Genomic DNA, 19,024 nt, shown 5'->3' with positions numbered 1-19,024 from the left:
CTAGCTAGCTAAAAGGTTAAAAACAAACATTTGTTTGTCAACTAAAAATTCATATTATTTGCTAGCTTGCTAAAAAATAACAAGCAAACAAAGTTTCATTGTTTGCTAACTAGCTGAAAAGTTGGTTGGCCTAAGCGTACTCATGATGGCTCAGCAGAACTTTTTGCTCAATCTCATCTCAAAAAAGGCAGCCGCCATTTTAAGAGGTAAACATCTACAAGTATAAGTTAAAAGTTAATGTTGCATTCAATTTGAGTTATACGTTTTGGTGCAACAGAATTAAATTTAGACAAAAAAATTAAACTAAGATTTTATTCTCAGTTATAAATTAGTTTAAAAGTTCTGTGCAACATAAATTAAAGCTGGAACGTGATTTAATCAGGTTTAAAAATGAATTGCTGTAGGTGCAACCTAGCCTTATTTGATTAAAAAAACACAACAGCAACACACAAGTTGTAACTGGAAGGCTGCTTTATTGGTAATAAAAAGGTTCGTGCTCAAATGAAGACAATCTTTCATATATTCTTACCAAGAGTCCAAGTGGTTGTGCAACACACCATCATATTGTACTGTATATCCTCTTTTATCACGGTGTCAAATGATAACAACAGTTTGAAAAGCACTTTTTAATTTTTCAGCGAAAAAGAAAAAACGCCCATAATAAACCATGCTAAAAAAGAATGAGTCCTATAATCAAATATTGATACAAAAATAAATTTCAGATGGAAACAGAAATATTGAAGAAATAAAAGAAATATAGAAGGCAAGCTGCTTTTTCACAAGCCAAGTGGGTGACACACATAGCACTAAGAACAGGACATTTTTGAGTTTAGCTGTTTTTCTGTTAACATCACACACTGTTGAATATTAAGATGAAGTGGGGTGTCTGGATGATCCTCTGGCAGTATTTCTGACTCGACATCCCTGATTAATGTTGTGCTCACCCCCAAACCCCCACCCTCCACAGTTTGGCAACATGTTTTTTTGTTTCTTTTTTTGTTTTGTTTTTTGTTTTTTGTTGTTTTTTTCAGTGTGGCATCGACATCCAAATTCGCAGAAAAAGCAGAAAAAAGGCACATGCCATTGAGTGGAACACTAGAAACAAACCATCCAACAAAAGAAATGTGAGGATGAGACGCAAGTACATGATTGTATGCATGTTGAGCTGTAATGGCACTGATGTGTGGGTGTACGGGGAAAGAAAGGCCCTGGGGTAGGTGCCGTCTTGGGGTGTACGAGGCAGTCAGTCACACCAGCTGACGTCCTCCGGGGAGAGATCACTGGTATAGATGGTGGGCAGTGAGGAGAGTCACCTGTGTGTGTTTGTGTCCGTGACTGTGGGTGTGTCCTGTATACTCAGTGAAGGTGAGAGATATGACAGTAAGTGAGAAATGTGCTGGTAACATTATCCTTTCATCATGATCAGGCTACAATCCATGGCAAGCAGCTCCAGTAACATCGCACATGAGCTATTCCCCAACATAGAAGGGTGCTGGAAACGACCAGTTTTAGACATCCACTGAACGTGTTGCACATAAATCAAATGTGACAAACAGTGTTCTTCTGTTTTATGTATATACATATAGACATATATGTATACATGTATTTATCTTTTGTATTATATAATATCTATATTTCATTCAATTTCCGTCAACAAAGTGAAAAGTGTCTCAAAAAATCCAAAAGGTAACAAATGTGACAAAGGGCATAGCTGGAAGCCATTCTATATTATTGTTATTATTCATTTTTTGATTATTAGTAGTAACATTTTTAAAATTCCGTATTTACAAAAAACACAACAAAGCATGCCGATAAAATAAAAGAATATAATACAATATTTATAGTTTCTCTCAAAAAGTTCGTTCTTTTTCAGCGATTGTGCCATTTACATCATAGCCTGCACTGTACATATATATGTTTTTGTGTTTTCTTTTTTGTCTTTTTTTTTTTGCTTGTTTTTTTTTTTTCTTCTTTTTTTCAAGTGTGAATGTATCATTCTAAAACATTACATCCAAGATGAACATGGGTAAATTGGATGACATTACTCACTCCTCCTGTGGTTCTCATTGGGAATGTATTTGGTTTCAGTGTGCAGCAGCCAAACTGATTTCGGAGACCTCATATTGTAAACAGACCTCAGTTATTGTTACAGACAGGGGGTTCTGGTACAGGCAGTGTTAAACACACCAAAATGGCATTAGTGGTGTGACGATGGATGCCAGATTTATGTCCAGTCATCCACTTATAAATAGGACCATCACTCCTGTGTAGAAATAAAAAATGGCAGGAACACCTAAGGAGGCAGTTGTGTCTCGTCTACCACTTGACAAAGCCTCAGGTTTTTTTTTTTTAATTTTATACGAAAAAACACCCACAAAGCTTATTTTACAACATAGCTGCGTCAATGTGAGGCCTGCTGATGTTTTATCTTGTCAAGTGTTCGCGTTTTGTACCTCCATCTCTGGCTAATTATTTTTGAAGCGGGTGACAGTTCTTTGAAAGCCTGCAAGTATGTGAAAAGATGGTGCGAGCCTGGGTCCAACACCACACAGTGTTTAAAGAGGTCCCACAAAAGCACAATGATACACTGACAAACATGGGACTTTCAGCACTCCGACTCAGACCAAAGCACTATTCTCTTCTTCTTCTGCTCTTCCATTTCTCTCTTGTTCTCAATGGCAGTCAGTCTAAAGCCCTGAAGGGAGTGGCTCTACCTATTTATTGGTCCACGTTTAGTTATTTATCACCCATCCACCTCCCTGAACAGCAGACAAAATCCAATTGATTCTAGAGTCCAAACCACAAAGCTCTTCACGGCCATCCACCTTCCATACATGCTAGGCACGACAAGGCATGTCCTTGTGATAATTCTCTGTATCTCCGCTTGTTCAGATGGTCAGTGTCACTCTCACTGATCAACACTGTTTCTGAGAATGATTGCATCACAAGGACATCAGAGAAGGCTTTTTTTTTCTAAAGCTGGCAACTCAAATTGTCCAAAAAGCACTACCTAAGACATCATTCACGGGGGAAATTCTGATGTGGGTCTGACAGAGTACAAAAGAGGAGCTTGAAATGAATTAATCAGCTGTCTAATGCATCTACCTAAATGCAAATTTCAGTTCTTCCATTAGCCCAAAACAAAACAACAAAACGAATATCGAAACAAACCCCAAAATAAAACTATACTTCGGTCCCTTCTCCATAGGGATAACTACTGAACCTCACACCAGACCTTTACTGATGCCAGATATATGGATTCCTTGGCGTGAAACATCACCTGCTTTCATTGCCATAACAGGGACTACAGGTAAGTAAGGAAAGTGACTGTATGATGGATGTAAGTAAACAAAGAGATGTAAGCCCCAGATTTGGTTCAGGACAGCTAACATGGCCTTCCAAATCTGTGCATCCTAACCGTGAGGATATTCTGCTTCAAATACTCATACACTCCACACTCTTCCTACACTACTAACATTCAGAGCAGCAAAAAAACATTTTCTAGTTTGTGTTCTTGGCTGATCCGACTGAGACTTTGCCTCTGAGTGCTTACATCCTTCATTTACCTGAAGCTTTTAATGAAGGGCTTAATAAAAAGATCTGTCAGTTGGAAAAAGCAGAACTAGTAAAGGGCAGGATCATACAACTATCATTCCCCCAATATTCTATATATCATTATCCAAAAATCTTCATTTTCCCGTTATAGTTCTCATAATTTCCCCAGTGGACAGCCTCAAACTATAGTCAAGCCACTGCAGTGGTCTGAGAATTAGTGTCTTGTGGACTATGATTACTCATGCATGATTCCTGATCAAAACATGCCTTCATGCAAGTCATTTCTATGCATTGAACGAGCACAATAATTATTATTTATCTGGAACTCGGTCTGAGCAAGTCTCCTTCAGCCCAAGTCAAAACGATGACTAATGACCCCTACTGGTCAGTGTGAAAGCCCATGTAGAAAATGTCTTTTTCAATGTCAGTATAACAAAGAGGAGATGAAAAGACTAGTGACATGGGCTAAATGTTATCTTTTTTGCTGCTCAAATAACGTAAAGATGCAAGTATACTCAGCACAAACAAACAAAAAAAATCTTTGTCTACGGTTCTGGGTTTCCCCCTCCCTCGCTAGTGTTTCCTTCCTAGCTAAACTTGCTTGGTTGATTATTGTTTTCTTCTTGATAAAGATGGTAAACGCGGTGGTACAGACCCTCTGTTAGACTGCTAATAACAGTTCTAGTGGGATCTGTTATGATCCAGTCCCGTAGCAGTGGAGCTTTGCTGCGGGGGTCCACACTCGGTGGTGGCAGGGATTTTGCAATTTCTCCGATCATCTTGCAGAGATTTCTGTGCCTTGGCAGTTGGTCCCCAAAGAAATGTGTGTCATTGGCCAGCACATTGTGAGTCACTGTTTTTCATTTTGCATTTGTTCCACATCTGTACGAACTTGGTCACTATGCAGCAAAGTTCCGTGGTAAACTGATTGTGTTTGGTTCAGCTGTCTTTGACGACATAAGAAACCACATTGCCTCAGTAGTATTTGAGTCTGTAAACATTTTTTTGGATGTTTTTGTTGTTTTTTTTTTCCTTACTTGCAAATGATCACTGTTTCTACATCTGTTGGGTTTTGGGCTCAGAGTCTCATCTCACTGTGTTTTATTGGATTTTAAGAGTCACTGAAGCCTAACACTTGGATTCCCACTCATCTTTTTGGTTTTTGTCCTTCTCTTTCCTGGCCCACTCCTCCTTGTTATCATCCTGCTTCTCCTTGTCAGGTTTGGTCACGCTGTCATAAGAGGGCAGAGAGGCTGTAGATGGTGTACTCTCCTTCTTCTCTTGGTTGGTCCCGCCGTTCTTGAGCGCATTGTTGGTGAAAGTGTGGCGCTTGAAGATGATGCCGCGCCTGATGAGGTGGGCACGGTAGGCATTCTGGATGATTCTGGCAGAGACGTCCTCCTGTTTGCGCCGAAGAGTGGTGGTGATGGGTTCATAGGATACCTTGGAGGGGTTGGCTGCCACAAAACGCTCCTCCATCTGTTGCCTCAGCATGTCCAACTCACCACTGTCGCCCAGCACTCGCTTTGTGAAGGCAAACAGGATGTCCAGGCAGTGAATGCGATCGCCACTTACCATCGGCATGTCCATGGCGATTAGTTCTATAGTGTTAGGCTTTGGCACACGAAGTGGGTGCTCCAGTGCGTCTGCGAAGTCAGACAGCTTGGCAAAAGTAATGAACTGAGAGGCGGTGGGGTCAAACTTCTCCCAGATCTCATAGAAGGTCTCGAAGTCATCCTCACTGAGTGGATCGGCACTTTCCTCTGTGGCCACACTGAAGTTCTCCAAGATGATGGCGATGTACATGTTGACAACGATCAGGAAAGAAATGATGATATACATGACAAAAAAGAAGATTCCCACTGAGGGGTTACCACAGTCGCCCTTCACAGATGTACCAGGGTTTTCCAAATTGGGATCGCAGTCCGGCGGGTAGTTGAGGATCGGCAGCAGTAAGCCGTCCCATCCAGCTGACGTGGTGATCATGAACAGAATGATCATGCTGTTGCCAAAGGTCTCAAAGTTGTACAAGTCGTCAATGCCGGCTCCGTGTTTTACATAGCCAAAGTTAGACATGCCAAAGATGGAGAAGATAAACATGACCAGGAAGAGCAGTAGGCCGATGTTGAACAGGGCTGGCAGTGACATCATCAGAGCAAAGAGTAAAGTCCGGATGCCTTTAGCTCCTTTGATCAGACGGAGGATACGGCCAATACGTGCCAACCTGATTACCCTGAACAGAGTCGGTGACACAAAGTACTTCTCAATGATGTCAGCAAGGAACATGCCTAAGAGAAGGAAAGGTAGGGAAAGGAAAGGAAACAAAAGGAAAGAAGAAAGGAATAGAATACCATTAGAATAGGACACACTTCCATAGGTGATATTCTCAAGTCCTTGTGTTCCACCTCCCTCACTCACCGACAATAGACAGGATGACCACCACCACGTCGAAGATATTCCAGCCATTGGTGAAGTAATAGTGGCGAAGGGCAAAGAGCTTCAGCAAGAACTCTGTGGTGAAGACAACAATAAAGATGAAGTTGACCCAGTAGAGGACGAGCTCTGTTTCATCTGACTGATCGTCTGTTTCCACCATCATGGTGACCATGTTGAGGCAGATGAGTATCATGATGGAGATGTCAAAGACTTGCTGTGTCACAAAGTCAAACACCATGCCCTGGATCTTGTTCTACAAGAAGAGAGGACACAAACAGGGATGAAGTTTACTGGGGATTCAACTGAAAAACATTGTGAAAAAGCGTAACCCCAGAAAAATGCCTACCTGTGGTCGAGGAATAGGTTTCTGTGGCTTTTTGGACCCCAACTTTTTCATGGCATTGTAGTACTTTTTCTGTTCCTCTGTCATGAAGATATCTTGACCTCCAAAGTAAAGGGATAAACAAAGATTTGGTTATAATCACATCCTAAACTTTGAAATGATAACAGGGGGATGAGGAAAAAGAAAGGGTCTTATCTTTTTCTTCTGCTGGTTGAAGTTGTCAATGATCACACCAATGAAGAGGTTGAGGGTGAAGAAGGAGCCAAATATGATGAAGACAACAAAGTAGATGTACATGTAGATGTTGACTTCATAGTCAGGCTGGTCTTCCACCTTGAAGGGAGGCACAATGTTAAACATAGGGTTGTATTTTATTAACTTTCTGAATTACTGTACAATAAATATGAAGTTATCAACAGCTGCTGGCTTACATATATTAGCACAAAGACTAGAAACAGGTAAACAGCTAACCTGGCTCTGTCCACAGCCAACATAACCTGCCTACAAGCACCTCTAAAGTATAGTAATTCACACTGTTCAATCCTACAAAAAGTTTGGGTCCTGGTTAACAAATTAAGTACTGTCTAAAGCCTTTATCCCAATCTTTATGCTAAATTATGGAGCAGCATGTATGCAACACAACTGCTGTGCGTCTGCTGTGCAGCATCCACAGCAGCCAAAACAGGTTAAGTAGAATTTGCAGTGTGCAGCAAATATAAAGTATACTTTTATTTTTGCTGTGTGCTGCAAGCCTGCTGCAGGACACAAAACACTGTTAAAACACATAAAACTGCTTTAAAATTATGTCCTAGACATTATCAGATTTTTTAATCACACGTGTGTTTCTTATATTTTTCCTGGCTGAAAATAAACAAATAATAAATAAACAAATAAATCTTAAATCTTATTTTGCCAAGACACTGGCTGAGTTTGAAAATATATAACTGTTGAACACTTGGTTTAATTGGGTGCCTGATATGATTCACCTATTTTGGTCAAGATTTGGCAATCATTCCTCAGGTTGTCCCCCATTTGTGCTGTTTAACAACCACCCACAAATGTTGTAGCAACCACTCACACACACACCCTGCTCACAGCACATCCTGTTTGTCATCCTGTATTTGACTTAATTCAGTTGAGAAATGGACAGATTGTCGAAGTGGAGAAATATAAAGCTCTCTATGACCCACAGGACTGACTTTATAAGAACAACCATACAAAAGATGCTGGTGTGCTTTTTCTGGAGCTTCTAGTATATATTTTGTTGAACCTTTACCAAACTGACATCAGAACATGAACAGAGTCGGTTCTCTGGGGTCTGAGTGGAGTCGGTGTACAATGACATGCAGCTTGATGTGCAGCATACATATCGCTGCTGTGCTGCATGTGGTGTAAAATAACCTTTAAAGGACCAGTGTGTAGAATTTAGTGGCATCTAGAGGTGGGCTTACAGATTGCAAACACCTTGCCTCACTCTCCCCTAAGAGTAGGATAATGTACAGTGGCTTCAAAACTTGGGGAAAATGGGAAATGCCATATATAGAACGAGTGTTTTGATTTGTAAAATAAAATAAACAAATAAACAACATACTAGAAGACAACAAAGTCTATACTAAGAGCAGGGTGGGGTTAATTTTTGTTTGTTTTTCAGTTTTCTGTTAAAATCTGTTTAAATTTAGGCAACTAACTCTGTAGATGATTCCTATATTCTGTTGATTATACTCTTATGTAAATACTTACTAATTGAAGGATGCTTTCATTATTCGGGGGAGAATTATTGCCATTCTCTGCCAGTAAATCCCCATGAAATCTCTCACACTAAATTATCTGGCTGCTCGCAGTAGCTTCAAACTTAGCATACAATTCTCTCATCTGGCTCTCATCAAAGAAACTGAAAAGGCATATTTCCCATTTCTTTAGTGTCTGCTTGTGCACGGTCTGACATACAGTAAAATAACTGAGTATTGAAAAAGTAATGAATATACCTCTCTGGAATCCACTGCTGCATACATAATGTCCATCCAGCCTTTGAATGTGGCCTTTCAAAGGAGAGAAATGATTAAATCCATTTGTAGAAACCAAAAAGACAAATGATATATCAAGAACGTTCTTAAAACTCAAACCGAAACAGATGCATGTCCTGTGGTACAGCTTGTTCATGGAAAGAAACAAGTAGATGAAGAAAAGGATGTGGAGAAACACATAATATACACAGTGAATATGATAAACAGCCTCAGAGTACTGTGAAAGCAAATGTTTGAAGCAACAACAGACCCTCAGGTGACACAGAAAAAAAACAACAGAAAAATACATAGGAAAATGAGAAATAAAGTTATCATGAAATAAGAAATGGAGTCAGAAAAGAGAGAAGAGGAGGAGCGACACTCTCACCACTTGCAGCAGGGCCAGGTAGCCGGCGCCCACATTGTCAAAGTTGATCTTGACGTTCTTCCACCTGACCTCAGTAAAGTTTTGTTTTATGAGGGCCTCGCACTGGGTCTTGTTGTTGACAATGTCGACAGGAAAGTATTCCTCTGACGTCTCATTGAAACAGTAGTAGTACTTGCCCGCAAACAAGTTGACCCCCATGATACTGAAAATCAGCCAAAAGATGAGGCAAACCAGCAACACATTCATAATGGAAGGGATGGCTCCCACCAAGGCGTTGACTACCACCTAGACCAGACCAGGGAAGACAGGATATGACAGAGTGAGAACCAGGCAACCAACGCAGCTCATTCAACCCCTCAGACAAGACACTACATACTGTTATGGCGTTACACTGAGGACTTAAGAAAGCTATTTAAGCTATAAAGCTTTGTTACAGGTGGCGTTAAGAGGCAGCGGCTCAGTCCTATTATAATTTAATGTAGCCAAAAATTAAGCATTGCACACCACTGTGATGTACACACTGAAGTGTGGGGAATTAGTGGGAAGGAGATCTGCATCAGTCACGTTCTAATTAGAGCAGCACTGATGTGACTCTGAGATGCTCTTTGATCTGTTGATGCATGCGGCTAGAACTGCTTAAGGGATACTCAAGCACACACACACACACACACACATGCAATCACATATGCCAAAGCAAATATCAGTATAAAAAATATATAAGAATCACATGTTTACGATGTAAAATATACAATTTATGAATTTTGAGTAACATTTGACGGTCATGTCCTTAATGCATTATGAGCACATAAGACATTATAATGCATTAAGTGTTATATTATAAATTAATTTATTATTAAAGTTGTGTGTCAAATGTCAAGTGTCAAAGTGACAGCAGTGTTTAAAAGAAGAAACTGAGTCCTAGGTTACACAGCATATTATAAATACCATAATTTCACCCAGTAATAAAGACACATAGTGAACTGCTCTAATATGACATAACAGATTATAAATTCTAAGTTCCTGAAACGGAATAATGTCTTACAAACATCAATATTATGCTATTGTGTGACTCTGCAAACTTAAAGTAAAGTGACAGCGCTGTATAATGCTATAAGCAATTGTATATGTTATAAACACTTATAAAGGTTTTATTAAGCCTTATAAATGCATTGTAATGTCTTATGAATGTTTTTATAATGCATTATAGACATGCCCTTCATAGAAAATGTTACTAACTTTTTATATAAATCATAATTTAGTATAGTAGAACCAGGATAGTAATACTAATACAACAACAACAAATGATAAGAATAATAATAATCGTTGTTGTTGTTATTATTTATTATCATTATATTTTACACAACATTAATGTCATTGACATGTCATGTGTGCTACTAAACTAATTTAGAAAATAATCATGGCAGCTGCTTTTTCAAAAGATTTGATGCTAATATTTTTTATAGGGTTACAGGCACATACACATACATATGTTACACACACACACACACACACACACACACACACACACTGTTTCCCAGTGGCTAAGTAAAGGTTTATATCGATAAAGACTCACAAAACTGTAAAATGCTCCAGTTATTATTTCACTTTTAAGTATATTAATTAAATAAATATGAATCCAAAGTAATAATATAAGTATGAAACAATAATGTGAGCATTTCGCAGAGCTGTGAGAAATAAAGTTTAGAATATTTAATTAAGCTAGAAGTGTTTATGTTACTACATATTTACTTTATATATCGTACAATGTCAGAAAAAAATTTTGTGTTTGCCATACCATTATGGAGTGTCCACTCTTACCACCCCAACCTTAGACAGTCAATATTCTTCATCTTACTAGCCCTTGTTCATATAAATAATATAGTATAGCAGTAAAAAAAAAAAAAAAATTAGTTAAAGCATAAAAATTCCCACCACCACCCCAAAGTCTAATCCTGTCTAAGTAATCCAATCTGATTTTCTGTAGATTTGTCATAGCCAGTAATAAGCTCAGCACATAGTGAACCGCTCACTACCAGTGTTAGGCAGGCCGACCAGCAGCTCTCAGGCAGACAGCTGAGCATGCATGTCTTTGGCAGACTCGTTTTGTGGAGCCATATTCCCTCCTCATAACAAACAGACAGGGAGGAGCTCTAGAGCAGGATTCTCTCAGCGTGTACATGACTTTCACAGGCGCAAACTTGTGCTGAACGCTTCATCATGAATGTTAACATAAAGTGCACAGGGGGCACACTGTTAAAATCATCAAATGTAGAATGCTGAAAGAAAATGGCTTTAGGGTGATATTACAGTTCTAAAACAAATCATAGTTTGAAGTCTTTCCCCCACAGTGTCGCCATTGCACTCGCTGAGAGAATGACTCTTTGCTCAATCTGAGATACAATTGAACCGCTTTTAAAAATTCAAGTGTTAAACAAAAAAAGAATTAGGCCATGCTGTGTGGAAAGCATTCTCAGAAAGAGGGAAAATGGCTTTCAAAAATGCATAATGTGCATCGGCAATTATAGTACATGCGTGTTACATGGCATTGTGCAATCTCAAGAACCGCTCAAATCAATAAATAAATAAATAGAGAAATGTGTGGATAGAGAGATAGCGGCTTAAGAGATAATGGTTGAAGCTTTGCTTGGTTTGTGCGTCTGACGAGCCATTCTGATATTTACATTGTATTTATGGGTGTTAATAAAAAAATCTACAGCACAATAAGGCTGAGCTGAGACACCAACATTGGTCTGGAATATGTGACTGGGGTTCAGAGGTTATATCCAAAGGCCCCATGATGACAAATATACTTGATGGCAAAGATTAAACTAGCAAAAACATTGTCATTTAAAAATATTTGGCATTAAACTTAAACTTCAGCAGGTTCGTCAGGTAAAGGGTGGAAAAAAGGGGATTGACTGAAACTTGGGTAAAGATGTTGTCATTCCTGTACAATGCATTGCTCAAAAAAAGTAGGACCGAGATTACAAAGCAGCATCAAGAGAAAGAGAGAGCAAAGTACATAGTCAGAGCAGCCCATAGTGTAATCATTGCATGTTAAGCAGTGCAATGTGTCCAACTGAAGCTGCACTGTTCGCTCGGCGCTTGTTGATTTTTTTGCGTTGGCCTCGGCGATGCATCGTGCTGTAAAAGTTCTCATCATTCTAACTCTCCAGAATCTCTTTCATATGGTGTCATCTCTCCATTCATGTCCTTCCCTATTCATTTATTTACTGCTTTGACCTCAAATTTTTCCATTTTCAGTTCAAACAAAATGGTAAATCAATTGATGAACATAGACACTGTTGTAAAAAATTGATACAGCAGGATCAAATTCCTCTGTTTTTTTTTCCCTTTGCATTACTGGGCCACCCTCACCTCTCTTAACCACATACACCCAGTGAATGAGGTCATTCAAAGGGGCACTGGTATTGGCATCAATACACTCTATTAAAGCAAATGTGCCATGATTTTCCAACCCCAAAAATGACATAATCTTATTGACAGGTTTCCCATCCCAAAATTAACAATTAAACCTATAAAATTTCAATGAAACATTCATAAGAAAACACATCCATAAAGCCTATCCAGGGCCTAAAAGCACTGATGTCTGCTCATGTGCAACGGCATCACATTTTAGTCGCTGGATATCTAGTATGAATGAGACTTCGCAGTTAATTTACACCCACTAGATAATTAATAGCACAGGCCTTCTTCTCCTGCTGGTTTTGTCATTTTTGGGAAGTGCTATAAAGAGGAGCGACACATTGTCTGTCTAGGGTTGAGAGTGTTGTCCGAACGCTGTGGTGCTAGTCAACCTATGGGCCACCACCCACCCAGACCCAGAACTCAAAGTCAGAGTTTAACTGGGCCCGTTGTTGCCTCCCAGTTTCACTTCCTCGTGGGAGTGGAAGGCAACAGGAAGCCAGGGCCTGCTGTATGCGCTACAGTATGTGTGGTGCCATGACATGACAGCAGTAATGCCTTGTGTGAAATGGCAGCCTAGCATATTTGCTAAGCTTCTGCCTGCATTCCCAAAGGAAGGAACTAAAACAATGCTTTAAAGTATTTAATACGGACAACGTTTAGAAGAATTACAATAATAACCTGCCACCAGGAGTGGACTGTTAGCAGAGCAGTCGGTCACATGGTACGACACTGGCAGAAGCTTAACAAATATTTTCCTCCCAAAGCCACAACACTGTGAGTGTGTGGTTTCTGTCTCAGTCCCTGATGCAGAAAGATCCTGGACAAGCAGGAGAGAGTGTGGTGACCCTCCAGCGGTCCGGCCGGCCCAGCCGAACCGGGGCGAGGTGGAGTGAGTAGTGGAGGGATAACGGGGTTGAGGAGGAGGAAAGGTGGGTGCTGCACAGTGCTGCACATGTGGGGCTGGGGAGGAGGAGGAGGAGGTGGTGGTGGTGGTGGTGGTGGTGGTGGTGGGGAGAGGCTGAGGTGAAAAAGGGGGGGGCTCAAACTAGAAGACAATGCAACCACTCCAAGAGCAGTGAGTAGTAAAGGAGGATGAGATCAAGAGAGTTAAAGAGAGAGAAAGAAAGAGACAGGAGGGACTACGCGTGACAACAACCAGGTGCAACCTATCGCTACCACCAGTCACAAAGATGACCAATCAGATCTAGGGCTGGGCAATATATCAATATTACATCGATATTGTATGACACTAGATATTGTCTTAGATTTTGGATATCATTATATTATGATATGGCTTAAGTATAGTCTTTTCCTGGTTTTAAAGGCTGCATTACAGTAAACTGTTGTAATTTTCATTAATTTTCCATTTCAAGACTGGTCTGGCTGTTCAATTATTTGCCTTTACCCACTTAGTCATTATGTCCACATTACTAATGATTATTTATCAAAAATCTCACCGAGCTAAGATGTTGGGAAAGCACCAGTCGTCATCCCTACAATATTGTCGTGATAGTGTTATAATCTCTGCCAGGCCTAAGCCTGGCGGCAATCATGTGACTGCGTCTGTGTGTGTGTGGAGCTGGGGTTTGTCCGCAGCTAATTTCAAATATTACTGGACCAAGCAGCCTATTTTTGTTGTGCAGAGTCATGACTGTATGCTGAAGAATCAACTGAATCAATGATTATAATTTTTTAAAAAACATTGATCATTTTTATCCCTCCACATTGGCAACAGCTGTGGCCAAAGGCATTATGTTTTTGGGTCATCCCATTCTTGTGAACAGAATATCTCAAGAACACCTCAAGGGAATTTCTTCAAATTTGGCACAAATGTCCACTTGGACTCAAGAATGAACTGATTAAATTTTGGAAGTCCAAGGTTACCCATCCCATTCTCATGAACATGATATCTTTAATTAAATTTAATTAAATTACAATTACTAATCTTAATGAGGTGATTACAAAGCAGTTACATCCAAATATTCTTTTCTGGCTGCCTGGTAGAGATCTGCAGTCTGCTGAGTGACCTCTTCTAGTTGAGGTATTTGGTCAAAAAATGTGACCATGCCGACTTACTACAACATCATCATATGTTTGCAGTATAGATCATTTATCGGTATGTTATTTTAGAGAAAATGTGTATATCGAGATATACTGTATACTGCAGCACAGCCTAAAAATCTAGATATCATTTATAAGCCATACCACCCAGCCCTAATCAGATCTGTGTGTTTTAAGAAGAGATGGCTGAAGCAACCAGTGGTTCAGTTGCAGCAGGTTATTTCTGCTCTGTAAACCACTGAATCTTCTATTGCAAATGTGACAGATTCCTCTGAGTGGTTGTTTGACAGCCACCCTGCATGCAGAGTTTTGGTGTGACTGGTTGGGCAGAGGTATTGGTGTCCTGCAGCTCCCTGGTTCCTGCTGGTTGTTCTCGATGCCAAATGCATTGAGGGATGGTGTGAGCTGGGGAAGGAAAGGTAGGGAGGAAGATAGGGGGCTTTATGGGAGGGGGGCATGTGGAGGGGAGGGGGGGGGGTTCTCAATTAAAAGCAGTGGTTGAGAATCAGGCCAAATGGAGAGCTACGTGTTGATTTGAATGCTCTATGAGATGGCATGTAGGTTTGGTTAGCGTTGACCAATTTCACATTCACTTTGGCCAATCAGGAAGAAACAAAGTAAAATGATGTAATCAATTTCTAGTTTGTCACTTATGTGATGAGGCAGCTTTGTGAACAAATATTTCTGTTGCTCTTTTTGGTAATTTTTTTTGTATCATGAAACAAATCAATTTGCATGGAGATTTTTTTTTTAAAGAAATTCAATTGAAATGTTCTACTAGCAGTACAACTTTACTGTTACTTTACTCAGTCTCCCAGCTGCATCATGACTTGTTCTTTCGCTCTAACAAAGGCATGGTACAGGATTGCGCATGGAAAGGTGACTTCTTGGCTTTCATTTCCTGTTTCTTAAAACAATCCCCCAATATTTTGGAGTCTTTTTGTCCTCTTAGTTTTTTTTTTTTTTTTGTAGATCAGTTCTAGCATGCTTTAAACTGTTGAATGGGCATGCGGAAGGATCAGCTGCTTAGCTTTGGATCTTACCCTCATCCCTTCAAAACGTGACAAGGCTCTGAGGGGTCTCAAGGCCCTTAGTGTCCTGAGTGATTTAATGGGCCCTAGATCGGAGTAGCCCAGCGCATTAGCTACAAGGCTGACTATAGACACCTACACAAAAACAGAGAAGCAAAAGAGGTTCCAAACTGTTAGAAGTGAGAATATTCACTAGGGAAGAGAGACGGCCCTGGCATAGGCGGAGAGTTGCTTGACATACACACATAAATCTATGCATGTATATGCATGTATAATATTGCATTTGTACATGTATATACACTGAGAGAGAAGGTCAATGTTTAGTATAGGTTTTATGTGCGTAGTATTTTTAGTAGCAGGAGGCCATAGGGATTGTTTGTCTGTTATTTTGGGGCAGTTGCGACGAGATGTGAAAAGTCCTTTGTACCTGCAAAGAAAGTGGTGGTTGAGAGAGAAAGAGAAAGAGAGGAGATAGAGACATAAGACTCATATAGAGGGTAAATTAGGCAGAAAAGAGTGCTACATGATTTAGTAGTAAAGATACAAGCGAAGGGACTGGGTAGAGCAGAGGAAGAGGAGTTGGGGAGGGAGGGAAGGAGAGAGGTTACCCTGTAGAAGCTGATAAAAACCCAACAGACTTGAGAGCCTTACCCTTGCCCCTCTAACATTGTCTCTCCATGTCGCTCTTGGGCTGAGGCATAAAATCCCATATAATTTAAGACAGACAAACTAACGGAACCTAAGAGAAAGAATACAAGTAAACATGTACAAGTGTGTCATTTTGCCATTTTTTTTTCTCATCAGACATCAAAATCAAAATGGTCACACAGCATTTTAGAGTCAAAGAGGAGAGCCACAGTCACATGAACCACGCACAAGAAACAGGGATGGAGGTTAAGGGCAAATCGGATATAGTTATTAGCACTGGATGGCACTGAAAGGACAAAAAAAGACACAGAGTACAGTCGAGTTACACACAGTTAACAACGGTTAACAATAACAGCACACAACCTCAAAGAAACTGGTGCAGCCCCTCTCCACGTCCAACAGCAGCCACCGAGGTATCAATGCAGCCAAAGAACACTTCAAATTGTGTCATTACTTCACAAGACTGTATATACAGCAATTTACAGCAACACTGTTAATGTAAACAACTCTTCTTGCCATTATAAATCAATGTGGCCTGAGTTATGTTTTGGTAATTCTCCTGGACCTCTGGGCCATGTAGCTGATCTTAGCTTAACACATATACAGTGTTGTATCATTAACAAAGGTGGTGGTGTGGTCAATAAGATGCACTAATGTCCTTTGAAGGCTTATGAGATGTGCAGGAATTACTTAGTCTTGATGAAATCATTTCAAATGTGCTAAGATGGCCATCACAAGCTATCTGCTGCACAGAGAAGCTTGGTAAAGAAGGATTCTTTGGCTGAATACAGATTGTTCTAGATGCAAAGTGCAGAAGTGAGCATATGGATTAGAATTATGCTCAAATTCAGTCAAATAGAGAGAAATTTGTCTGTTCAAGATCGTCATTAAGTCTTTTTTATGTTTTCCAAACTGCAATTTTCCTGGTCTGGATGCTGGAAGGACTGAAACAGGAGTAGTACCGGTTCCTTACAAATAAGGAAAAATATCAACAGTGGACACATGTGAAAGCACCTCCAACCAGCCACCGACACCAACCGGTCAAACTCACCGCAAGAAGTACACAACATCCAAAGCTTACCAAAGTCACGGAGGGAGGTTTGTAACAGGCAAAATCTTCATTTTGACTGATTTGACTTTAACAATAGGCCAACTTTTCAACCATTTCAGGGTAGAATTCATCAGACTATGGAAAGAACAGCAGTAAGGGCGGCATCATGGAATGTTGGACCATGTTCAAACATTGGGACTTTATTTAGATTCTGTACTTACTCTTTGGCACAAAGCCCCTATTTAAATCAATAACCCTGCCTCTTGAATACTATAGCAGCTGTTCTGGCATGGAGACAGTAAAATAAAGATTTTGCCTTCATCTACACTACAGTGTTTGGGGTAATTGTCACCTTCAGCCTGACCCCTTGGAGAGCCCCCCTTTGGGGTGCTGGCCTCTGGCCCCCCTGCTGGGCCAGCTGTGTGGTAGTGACCTCAGCGCCTCAACGTCCTTCTCACAGTGCTCTGCAAGGCAAGGCCAATGACATCTGGGGCTGTGATCCCATGATGACGACAGCACAGACCAAACAGAAATAAAACAAACTAAAAACAAAGGGAAAAACACAACAAAACAATGATAATAATCTGAGTGAAAAAGAAAAATGAATGGAGTATGACACCTAGCATCCTCACACTCACACACGTCAGTCTCACTATTACACAACTGTCTACGCTAGCTATTTTGACATTTTAAACAGCCAATATAAGCTTCATATGGAATCTTATACCTACGATGTAAGCAAAATGTTAAAAATACACTACTTTACTTTGGAAATATCTGGTAGGATTCTCCAGTAGTGATGCTGCAAAGTTTGCTTCTTAACTGATTTTAAAGGACCAGTGTGTAGGATTTAGTGGCATCTAGCAGTGAGACTTCACACTGCAAACATTTTCTCCTTCCCCTTCTAAGCATGTAGGATATCTTTCAGTGGCCACAAACCTTGCGACAAAAGCACAAGGCCCTATCTAGAGCCAGTGTTTGGTTTGTTTGTTCTAGGCTGTTGTAAAAACATGGCAGTTCAACATGGCAGCCTCCGTGGAAGAGGACCCGCATCCTCTGTAGATATGAACGGCTCATTCTAAGGTAACAAAAACACTGCAGTTTTTAATTTCAGGTGATTATATACTAATGAAAGTGATAAGAATTATAAAAAAGCATACTATTGCCAATAAATCCACATAAATCTTACACACTGGACCTTTAATAAAACAATTAGCTCTCTAACATTACATTTCTTTGCCCCATTTCTTAGCCAGTACACAATAAAATGCAAAAAACATTCTTATAATGAAAATCAGGAAGACACAAATCAAATGGGTAACAGAAAGATACAGTAACACAAGGGAAATGAGGAGGAGCACACTCGTACAAAGAATCAGGCACATTCACACTCAAGAGAAAAATACAGGCCGGTCTAATGATGGTGCCCCCCCTTTCTGAGTCCATGGCAATGGTTTCACCCCACAACACAGGACAGCAGAGGCACAGATCAGGCCACAACACAACCCAGAAACCCAGACTCATCAAGCACAAGTCTCTTTTTTTTTTTTTTTTTTTTGGAGGGGGAGCGCTAGTGAAGACCAAAACTTACCGCCGGCCGCCTGTCACCCACCATCATTACATCTCAGCACAATATCACCACATTCCTGAGGTTACACTTTCAAGAGGGAATGAAAGGAGGACAGGGAAAGAGGGGAGGAGGGATGTCACTCTTTGTAACATGTTGTTCACAACTTGGGAAGCGTGGCGCCCTGCACTGTCCCAAGTGTTGGGCTTGACAACACACCTACAGGGAGGGAGTCTACAAGGGCAATAACCAGAATCAGTACAGTGATGCATGATTATAACTGCTATAAGCTCTATGTGTGCTTTATATGTCAACATTAAAAGAAGGATTTAAAAATAGCTACATACTGAATCTTTAAGAAGTCTTTACATACTTATGTGTCATTTTAAAAGGATAGTTCAGATTATTGATTGAAGTAAGGTGGTATGATAGTCAATGTATTACCTATAGTAGAGAAGAAGAGTACCAATGAATTGCTGTAGACAGGGTCAGCAACAAAATATAGTTTAGCC

At 40.2% G+C, this 19,024-nt stretch overlaps 1 protein-coding gene across 1 annotated transcript in view; it reads right to left on the bottom strand.

The window, feature by feature from the left end:
• Positions 1 to 453: 453 nt before the first annotated feature.
• The window catches only part of scn8aa (sodium channel, voltage gated, type VIII, alpha subunit a), a 64,167-nt gene continuing 45,596 nt past the window's right edge, over positions 454 to 19,024 (bottom strand). Inside the window, exons 21-27 of the mRNA XM_084721248.1 lie at positions 15,259 to 15,381; positions 8,726 to 9,010; positions 8,320 to 8,373; positions 6,530 to 6,667; positions 6,338 to 6,442; positions 5,974 to 6,244; positions 454 to 5,843 (exon numbers count right to left, since the gene is read on the bottom strand). Of these exons, the coding sequence (XP_084577374.1) occupies positions 4,684 to 5,843; positions 5,974 to 6,244; positions 6,338 to 6,442; positions 6,530 to 6,667; positions 8,320 to 8,373; positions 8,726 to 9,010; positions 15,259 to 15,381 (2,136 nt within the window). The 3' untranslated portion in view covers positions 454 to 4,683. The remainder of the gene's footprint in view (positions 5,844 to 5,973; positions 6,245 to 6,337; positions 6,443 to 6,529; positions 6,668 to 8,319; positions 8,374 to 8,725; positions 9,011 to 15,258; positions 15,382 to 19,024) is intronic.

This window comes from Lutjanus erythropterus, chromosome 6, assembly GCF_056507025.1.
Source record: "Lutjanus erythropterus isolate fLutEry1 chromosome 6, fLutEry1.hap2, whole genome shotgun sequence".
Classification (NCBI taxonomy): Eukaryota; Metazoa; Chordata; class Actinopteri; order Lutjaniformes; family Lutjanidae; genus Lutjanus; species Lutjanus erythropterus.
The sequence above is the reverse complement of the archived record's forward strand: the minus strand, read 5'-3'. Positions and strand labels throughout refer to the sequence as shown.